Below are 10,761 nucleotides of genomic sequence, written 5' to 3' on the forward strand. Positions count from 1 at the left end.
CCTCGTACTTATAAACAAAATGGTCACAAGGCATGAACAAATCAGAATTTTCACAAGGTAAAAATTGAAATAAAAACAAGTCAGAAAGAAAAGACTTTTTATATATCAAAAAGTTATTTACAAGGGCAACATGGCCGGATCGGAATTTGCAAAAAGATACTAAAACACTTAATCTTCTTCAGGAACAACTTCCTCATCCTCATAGCCTTCTCCACACCCGAAATCATTATTAGAAGAGAGCAACGTTTTGGCTTCAGTCTCGAGCTCTTTCGCATTCTTGATCTCGGCAGCAAGGTCAAAACTGCGAGCGTGAATTTCCTCAAGAGTATCTCTTCGAGACTGGCACTGGATATGCTCGGCAAGCCAGTATGCTCGAGTCTGAGCAACATTGTCAACTTCTTTTTCTCAAGCTTGAGCGGCTTCAGCATCAGATCGATAGACGGCCACGATTTCCTCCACGTTGGCCTTCACCTTTTCTACCTCAAATTTGGCTTTTGCAAGTTCGGTGGCCAACCGAGCCTCGAGCTCCTCTATTTTCTTGGTCTGAGATGAGCTTTTCTCTTTTACACCTTGGAGCTGACTTTCAGCCACTAACAATTGGGCTCGAGCAACCTCTTTCTCTAAGGCAAGTCGGTCCATCTTTTGCTTCCATACTGTAGTTTCGGCCTTCACCTCATCTACCTCTCCTCGGAGTTGCGCGATCGTTTCGTGCAGCCGCTGGATCTGTGAGATCGAATCATTAGCCATCACTCCCGAACCAAGGCCATAAACATCTAAGACTTTATTTACCTTCTCATTCACTTTGCTTTGTTCTTTCTGGGCCACGGCCAGCTCAGCCCGGAGGCCTTCGATTTCTTTTTCTTTTTTTATCACCGAGAAGCCTGAGAGCATTTTTCTCCTCGATAAGCCCTAGAATTTTGGCCTCATATCGACTCAAATATCCTCGATACTTAAAGAAATCCTCCTGATAAAGCAGCAAAACCTGCACAGATAGAAGAAAAGGAATTAGACAAAGAAGGAAAATAAACAAGTATGATATCAACAAGAGGAATTAAAGCTTACCCGATTCAGAACCTGTTGTGCCTCATTGAAGAGACTTGGCGCTCCACCAGAATCTCTCCTCGGTACTTCCAAGTCATTCAAGCTAGTGACATCATCGACCACGGAAAAACAACCTTGGAAAAGGTCCTCCCCTCCGAGGGCGCTTTCTACCTGAGGGGCCTTCATGGCCTGAGCCTCCCGAACTTCCCCTTCCGAGAATGAAGGAAGTGGCGGGGAGTCTCTGATTTCTATTGCGGCAAGTGAGTCACTTGGGGCGTTCTCTTCATTTCGAGGGGCCTCGAAGCCGGCTCCTTTGGAATACCGTCGACTGCTCATTTCGGCGGGAGACATCTTCAGTCTCGAACAACTTGGGGATTTTTCCCGGGTCCTCTTCCAAGACCCCCTCGGTTCGAGACGGAATCCCTTCAACCCTCACCGACTCAGAGGCCTTTGGGGACTCGGTGTTCCTCTTCACTTGGGCCACCAGATCGGAGCCGTCATCTTTATTTTCTTCTTCTTCCTCTCTTAGCTGTTGAACTACCTCCGCAGGAAGGGCAACGGTATCTTTCTTTGTCTTACGAGCTGCATTTTTCTTGGGCTTTGGATTCTTGGAGGTTGAAACCCTTTTCCTCTTCTTATCCTTCACCAGTTTCGGGACCGGGGGTGAAGTCTCTTCCTCCCCGGATGGGGGCCTCATGACAGCATCTTACCGAGGCATGTATGAAAGGAAATCAAGTGAGTATGAAAAGAAACATTTCAGCAAAAATCATCAAATACGTGAAAAGGGGCTTACCATGATTTTGGGCCTCCCATCGGCCCCTTGCCAAATCACGCCATGAGTGCTCAACATACGAAGAGGTCGAAGCCAGGTTCCGAACCCAATTCTCGAGGTTAGGAATTGCACTGGGCATCTAAGAGACCACTACATCATAGAAAGGGATGTCGATGAGAAGGAGCAAAGGAAACAAAACAATAAATGGAAACTATAGGTGGGATTGTACTTACGCTTCATATTCTATTTCTTGGAAAATGGAATCTTCTCGGCCGGGATTAGGTCGGAAGTCTTCACTCGAACGAACCGGCACATCCATCCTCGATCCTTGTCCTCATCTATGCTCGAGAACAACACCTTGGTAGCCCGAAACTGAAGTCTTATTAACCCGCCTCGATTGAGACGGGGCTGTACAACTTGATGAGATGGTCGAGGGTGAAAGACATCCCCTCGACTTTGTTCGCAAAGAATCGGAGAAGAATAACAATCCACTAAAAAGAGGGATGGATTTGACCTAGGGTTATTGACAGCAAAAATCAACGATGACGGGATCGAGAGGGCCTAGCATGAAAGGGTAAGTGTAAACACTTAGAAACCCTTCCACATGGGTAGTGATGTCTTTTTCGGGGGCCGGAATCACCACCTCTTTGCCCCCCCCCCCAATTACAGTCTTTCTTTACTATCTTAAGGATACTCTCAGTTATCAAGCACATATATCTCGACATTGAATCGTACAGATCAGGAACCGATGAAGTTTTCTCGACCTTGAAGTCGGAAGTAAATTCACACCTCTCGGGAACGCACTCCTCAAGGCGCGTTCCACTGGTGTTTTATCGTCGGTCGGCTGCCATTTTTGTGTAAGTTTAAAGAGAGAAGGAGATGACATGACTTGGTGTTTGAATGGGGATTAGCAACAAACCCTAGAGATTTTGAAGAAAAGAAGAGCTTAAGAGATGTAAAAGCTTAAGAGATTAGAAAAAAGTGAAAGTAAAGATTGAATCAATGTGAGAGGGGGCCTATTTAAGGGATTCACGACGACGGTTCAAAGGCACTGGTGGCCGACCACCAACTAATGCTCATTAATGACTTGGGGAACTGTACCGACGGGACGTTTCAGTCACTTTTGTCGCTTATGTCACGAGGATGACATCATGACAGTTCGAGGTACAAAGTAGAAGGCTCAATTCGTTTCTTCTCATTACACTCCAAAAAATGAGGGGACTATCTGTATACGGTTAAAACCGGGCCTACCCGATTTTACTACTTGATCGAGACCATGGAGTTGCATCGAAGGACGGCCTCGTAGTAGATCAGACCAGAGCACGAAGATAAGGTACCGAGTTCGAGAATCGAAGTGTCTGTCGAGATCGAGGCCAGTAGCTATCGAGACTAAATAGGGCAGACTTCGAGCAAAGCGCAATAACAGAAAAGCGAGATATCCGCGACCGGTCGGAGATCATGGTGAAAATCCTAGAACGGATCAAATCAAGGGCGGTTAATTAGCTAATCACGAAATTTCCTTATGTAATTAGAGTTAAACCATAATTAGAATTCTTCTGTTATATAAAGATGAGCCCCTATCATTTGTAAGATACTTACATGACGCATATCAAAGCAATACAACACATTCTCTTTAGCTTATACTTTCTTGTTCATCAACTTGTCTTATTTTTTTAGTGGTTCCGGTACCAACCAGTTCGAGGGCACTCAAACTCAAGGGTTTAATTACGTTTTAACACTGGTTTGCTTTATTTTATTGTCAATTTCTATTATTAATCTTTACATTTATCAATTAGTATTAGGTGAAATCACGTACCCTTAAAATCATATTATAAGTTTAATTATTATTCAATTTTAAGGGTAAACAAGATGTTAACAGTTTCGACCACGAGTACGGCTTAAAAGAAACTCATCACAACAGTATTATTTTTATCTTTTTATTAGGCTTTCGAATTTTTAGTCGTAGATATGGGTAGAAATAAACAAAAGATAAGATGATCAATTATTTTTTTTCTCCATCAAATCCTAGTCAGGTTAGATTAAATTCTTTGCCTCACTTTTTTTGTTTCTTATTTTTTGACTTTTAAAAAAATCTAACCACTGGTTTTTCATAAATAAAAAATACAATAACATTAATTAAGATTCATGCAATAATGTCAATTCAAATGAAATATAAAATAATTATAGAATTGTAATAGATCTTCCTTTAATATCAAAATTGTAATTATATCCAAATTACATGCATGTATTATTTAAAAATAATTCCTTTTTTATCCCTCGATTACTTAGGTAGATAATTTATTATGAATCATATACCTACCTCTAAAGTAATTAACTTATCATCTAATTACCTAAACTTACCTATGTTTTTGACCAGACTATCTTTTAAATTCTCCTATAAATAAATCCCACACCAGTTAATGTAAAGTGCACCAATAACAAATTCTTATCAAAAGAAAAATGGCTTTCAAAATCAATTCTTTCCTTCTTATGGCTCTTTCAATAGTAGTCATTGCTTCCATCTTTTGCCATGTTTCTGCCGCAAATGCCGGTCGAAAGTTACTGGATTCATCCGATCTTGTATCGAATACTCCAGCTCCGTCCTCGTTACTTGGTAATTGGCAGCCAATAACAGATGCAAAGGACCCTAAAGTGGTATTAATTGGTGAATTTGCAGTAAATACATACAACGAAATATCAAATAGTTTTCCTTTGACATTTGAGAGTGTGTTAGGTGGGCAATTTCAAGTTGTTAATGGCATTACCTATAAACTGGTTATATCTGCAAGACAAAATGTCACAGTCACAACTACTAGCTATTTGGCTGTTGTCAACGATCATTCCGGTGACAATGTTAAAACACTCATTTCCTTCGGAAAGTTTGCTTAAATTAAATGTATAAGCATTTACATCGTATTATTTAATAAAAGCATATGTATGAATTAAAATCTCAAATTTAGCGTACTGCTTACTTATTATGTTGGCTATATTAATTATGGTTTTTTTAATTTCCTGTTTGGATGAATTTCATAATTTATCTTAATATATATGACGCTTTATTTTGTTCAGCTTTTAAATGAGACAATATATGTTTCGACCTATAAGAGGAAGTAACGTACTCTCTAACAAAAAATTCTTCAGTTTTAGATCTCAAACTTGTGATAACTAATTAAGGATGAACATATTCCAACCATCACGCCTTTTGATCATCCCCAAATTTAAAGGTGAATGGATGTTGAAAAACAATTAAAATACTAATCTATTTCCAAGTATTGCTATATTTTGTATTACCGTGATCACATTTTAGATTCTCTGAGTAATGAATATTTAGTTTTTACTTTAAGAGTGTGGAGTAGGGTCCTAAACTACAATCTATTTCCACGCAGTAGGGATGGAAAGCGATACGGGTGCGGGGCGGGTTTTCTTTTAACCAGTAAAATTTCAATTCGCCCCGCTCCGCATAGCAAATGCACCCGTATTCACCCGCTTCGCATCCATACCCGCGTCACCTGGCCCGCACCGCTTAACTTTTTTCCTTTTATTTTTTTAGTTTATTTATTTTTTAATATTTTGGCTGAATTTTTTTATATATTTATTATATCTACTCATACTTTTTATTAATTTTAAAGATTACGGGAGGCTTCAATTAAGAAAAGAAGAAGATAAGATACTTACGAGAATTCTTGCACATATGTATTAAAAGTTGCTTAACAAAAATCTTTGATATGATAATAACTCTTTATTTTTTAACTTTTTATATTTGATAATAGAATATATGTGTATATGGTTAAAATCGGGTCTATCCAATTTTACTGTTTGATCGAGACCAAGGAATTGCATCGAAGGCCAGCCTCGTAGTAGATCAGATCAGAGTACGAAAATAAGGTATTGAGTTCGAGGATCTAGGTGTCGAGATCGAGACCAAATATGGTAGACCTCGATCAAAGCTCAATAACGGAAAAGCGAGATATCCGTGACCGGTCAAAGATCACGGCGGAAATTTCAGAACAGATCAGGGGCGATTGTTTAGGCTAATCATGGGATTTACTTCCGTAATTAGAATTGTACCATAGATAGGATTCCTCTACTATATAAAGAGGGTTCTGATCATTTTGTAGGGACCTTGCATTCATGCATATCAAAGCAATACAATACTTTCTAGCTTATATTCTTGTTCGTCAGATTGTTATATTTTTAACTGTTCTTGCATCGATTAGCTCGAGGGTATTCAAACTCGAGGGTTGAATTCCATTCAAACACTGGATTGCTTTATCTTATTGTTAATTTCTGTTATTACTCTTTACATTTATCAATTGGTATTAGGTGAAATCACGTATCCTTAAAGCCACATTATAAGTTTAATTGTTATCCAATTTTAAGGGTAAACAATATGTTATTTTTATCATATTCAAGCTAACATTAAAAATATGAAAAACGTCTGTCAAGATCAATTGTTAGATATATTTCTTTTTGTTAATCTGTAGTTACGGCTCGCGTGAATTTGAGCAAAATAAGAGGTACCACCATGATCAATAAAATAAAATTTTAAGTAATTGAGAATTATGTGTTAGATATTGCACTTTCAGAACAATATGACGTGCAAGCATTTGGTTCAAATAATATGAAATTTTATTTTACTTCAATATATTACGTGGAATCAATTTCATCTTTATTAAGGCAGAAAATTAAGTTTTTTCTTTAATGAAATTTTTAAACCCGCACAATTTTTAATTTTTTTCTTTTGACCCGCCCCGTCCCGCCCCACCCCGCATATGTTTAAACTCGTACCACCCCATACCCACACCGTACTCGCACCGTGCCATTGTCATCTCTATGACCACGCTATATTCGCTACACCGTGATTATATCTGTTAATTAACTGTATTTGTAAACTAATTCTGGAAAAAACAGAATAACATATAAACAGAAATGAGAAACAAAAACAAAATTTTAATTCGAGCCCACTGAATTCACAGTGTTTCCTTAAGGAATTTAATCCCCTCCTAGTACCCAAGGTTGTGGATTATTTCCTCCCAGGATAGAATGAATTATACACTTGTGTAGTGGTACTTCAAACCCCAGTATTTCAGCGAACACAAAGTTCGGTAGCAAATCACACTTACTGTTGCTTTCTTTGTAGTTAAAACAATGCAGAAGAAGGAGGAGAAACTCAGAAATTCGTATGGAAATTCTGAGTATAATAGACTTGTATTTATAGCCAAAATTGGGCTGAAATCTGAAGAGATGCAACTCTTCAGAATGACTGTTTATGCAAAAATGGCCACAACATAAATGACATAACATAAATGGCTATTTACTCAACAATAAAGAGGGAAAATAAAGAGGAAAAATTGAAGAGGGTAGTTTAATTTTCAGTTACACAACTGAAAAATGGATTGGATTTAATATTAATATTTATTTTAATATTAATATTCTATTATTAAAACGAATATTTAATAACATTTCTGTTACTATTTTACTATTAATAAATAAATTTGATCCAAAAAATTAATCAATCAATCGATCCGAAGCCAAAGCCGAGCCGAGTGAGCGACGACGACGGTGCGAGGCTTGCCTTCTTCTCAACTTTTTAAGAGCTAGAAGAAGAGCAATTGCTTATATACTCATAAAAAACCTCTTCCTCTTCCAATATGGGACAATGTCCATTTGCCAAGGGGGAAAACTTAAAATTTCACTTAAATATTTCATTTCCTTCCATTTCCCATTCACCCTATTTTAAGCCTCATTATTCTTAAAATCCCCAACAATCCCCCACCCCCACATGAATGGGAAATGGCTATATCATGGAAATATGCATGGAAAATCTGTATGATTCCCAAGCAAGGATTCATTGCAACTCGATGCTATTTCTCTTCTATATTGCTAACCTATGTGACAGCCATGCTTCTGTAGTCTATTATCTACTGATTTTGCAATGACACGACATCTTCTTTCAGCTTAACATGTTTGTATGCTCTTTATATGTGCTGGACTTCCCCTCTAAAATGGCTTTCAAATCTTGATTAGTTTCAGACTCCCTTCTGTATAGGTTTGATTGATTTCTTTCCTTATTTGTTGATTTCCCTATGACTCGATTTAAGTTACTTGACTTTCCTTAACTTTTCTAACTTGGTTCATTCATGGACCATTGATTACAAAATCTTTGATCCTTGATTTACTGGCTATATCATTATTTGGACATTCCTTTACCATGGTCCGGTATCTCTCTCATATCTCATGCAGTGGTTCGTTGGACTCATATTTGAAAGCTAAGATTTCATCCCTCAAGGTCGCCATGTGGCCCGGCAAGAAAAACTTTGCAATGAATTTATCCGCCAACTCATCCCAAGTATTGATGGAATAGTTGTGAAGCCTTTCAAGCAAGTCCAAAGACTTCCCTCTAAGTGAAAAAGGGAATAATCTCAACCAAAAGCATCCTCTGACACATTTGTTTGCTTGCTCCCCCAACATATATCCACGAAACCCTTAAGATATTTGTAAGCATTCTGATGGGGAGCACCTGTGAAATACCCTCGCTGCTCCAACAAAGTCAGCATCACATTTGTAATTTGGAAATTGCCCGCCCAGATCCGGGGTGGGACAATTGCACTAGCATATCCTTGGTTTGGAAGCACCTGAGGAGCCACTCTTGGAGGTACCGGGGGAGGGTCTGGAACATTATCATTGGCCTAACGGCCTCTCCTTTGAGCTTGAGGCACTATAGGTACCTCATTATCAATATTGTCATCTACCTTCTCCCCTGGTGGAAGATCTCCAAGAGGTGCGTTGTTGTTTTTTGTCGCCATTTTGTACATGAATTGGCGATACACACAAATTAGTATCACAAAATGAAAGAAAAATAATACACAAAACTATTCAGATAGATAGCCAAAACCGTTAGCTCCCCGGCAATGGCGCCAAAAAGTTGATCGGTTCCAACCCTACACCACTATAGAATGGCGAGAGCGATTAATGCAACTTTTACCCGAGAAGGTCGGGATCGAATCCACATGGAGCTAGAATGTTTGGGATTTGGATTCCTATCTAAACTAGCAGTGTGTAGTGCTCTTGATTACACTTCCAATCATCTTTGTTTGTTTGTTACTTCTCATTTTTATACTAATGATATGCGAAATTAAGCTAAGTATAAATGTGTGTAAGGTTTTCTAAATAGTTAACGAGGCACTAAGGAAGTGGCTTTCTCCTAGGTGAATATTTGACGGGTTCTAAAGCCTAAGGCAAAATTATTATGTTGGGGATTTAGATATAGCCAATGCGCGGTAACTTGAGTGACTTTGCTCTAATTGACTTTCTCAAGACCATTTGGGTGTCAAAATTATACAAGCAATATAGGCTCAAGTTGGGTATTACTATCTCTAGGTTTAACCCTTTAATTGGGGCTATCAATCTCTTGAATACACTCCAATTCCTTGTTGGACTGATTTTCCTAGACTCAAGCTCTCTTTCTCAAAAAGAGCCCAAGTCCAAAAAGGCACAAATTAGTGTATGCAACTGCTAATTCAACATGGAAAACATAAATCAGTCCAAATATCAACCACCCATAAACATCTAAGCTTTAAAATGAAAGACCCATCAAATACCCATACTAGGGTTGAGCCACAACTCTAGCTAATGGGTCTAGCTACTCATAATAATGGAAGAAATCAGATATTTAGATGAAGAATAACCCATAAAATATAATTACAAGGTATGATTAGAAGATTCAATGTTAAACTAGCTACAAAATTACTAAAAATAGCTTAAAACCGCCGTCACGTGCTCTGCTAAGATAAAGATACCCTAAAAATTTGAAAAAGAAGTATTTATACAAGGCCGAATTTTCTAACCAAAATAACCCTAACGGAGGTACTGCGGTCCGCAAGAAATGGACTGCGGCCACGGTGAGGCTTTTTGGCTTCAAGTTTTTGTCTCTGAATCTAGCCACCGCGGACCGCATAAAATGGATCGCGGACTGCGGTGTCTTGAAACTTTCAAAATCCCAGCTCTCTGAATCCCCTCTCCGTGGATCGCAACAAATGGATTGCGACCACGATGAGGCTACTACGGCCACGAAGAATCTACTGTGGACCGTATTGCTTGAGCTTTCAAAATTGCATCTCTCTGATCTTTTCCACCTCGGATAGCAACAAATGCACTGCGGTTGCGGTGGGTCTATTGTTGCTGCTGTGGATTTACTGTTGTAGAAGTGCTTTGACTTGTTCTAGGTACTTGAGCAAGTTTTACTCCTTTTTGAGCTGGTTTTGACTTCTTTGTCACTTTTTGACCAAACACTGCAAACAAGCACAACATGTAAGCTTTCGGGACTACTTGTATACATTTTTAATCCAAAACTCAAGCAAAAAGGAGTATAAAATAGACTAGAATCTCTAGTTATCACGACCAATGATAGTTGAGGGTATATAGATGAAGTAAGTAGGGCCTAACTATATTTTTCTTTAACAACTTTTCACGAAAAGACCAAAAAAATATTGAAAATAAAAAATTCAAAAGGATTTTGCACTTTTTCCTCATTTTCCAAAAAAAAATCAAAAAACAAAAGAGAAAAAGAAAACCCACAAAGATTTTACATGTTTCATCATTTTTCCAAAAAAAAAAAAAGAAGACAAAAATCAATGTTTTTTTTTAAATTCTCTCCCATATCCAATCTGTCCGAACTACGCATACCTGATTCTTCTCTTTCGGGGAGGGATATGTAGGCAGCCCACATAGGGTCCGGTCTTCCTAGTGAGTCTTAGGTTCTTGGCTTCGCGGGATCTTAGCCAAATCTTGCATGTTTAGCCACATTTGGCCACATCGGTCGATTTTTGAAGAAAAGGGATATTCTCTCAAAATAGTTTGTTATCCCATATCTTAGAGTCTTGTGTCTACAACAAGGTGTCCTTTCAGTTTTAAGGTCCATTCCTGTTAAATTTACATGTCTAGCCACT

General features: G+C 38.4%; 1 protein-coding gene across 1 annotated transcript; it reads left to right on the forward strand.

Annotated features, from left to right (window-relative positions):
* Positions 1–4,273: 4,273 nt before the first annotated feature.
* On the forward strand, positions 4,274–4,702 carry LOC104223272 (cysteine proteinase inhibitor 6-like). Its single transcript, XM_009774675.2, has one exon. The coding sequence runs from the start codon at positions 4,274–4,276 to the stop codon at positions 4,700–4,702; it is 429 nt and encodes a 142-aa protein (XP_009772977.1).
* Positions 4,703–10,761: the final 6,059 nt, after the last annotated feature.

The sequence above is a fragment of the Nicotiana sylvestris genome, chromosome 7 (assembly GCF_000393655.2).
Source record: "Nicotiana sylvestris chromosome 7, ASM39365v2, whole genome shotgun sequence".
Lineage (NCBI taxonomy): Eukaryota > Viridiplantae > Streptophyta > Magnoliopsida > Solanales > Solanaceae > Nicotiana > Nicotiana sylvestris.

What these genes read in the sequence shown, in the direction of transcription:
- LOC104223272 (XM_009774675.2), top strand. Translation starts at nt 4,274, where the DNA reads ATGGCTTTCAAAATCAATTCTTTCCTTCTTATGGCTCTTTCAATAGTA.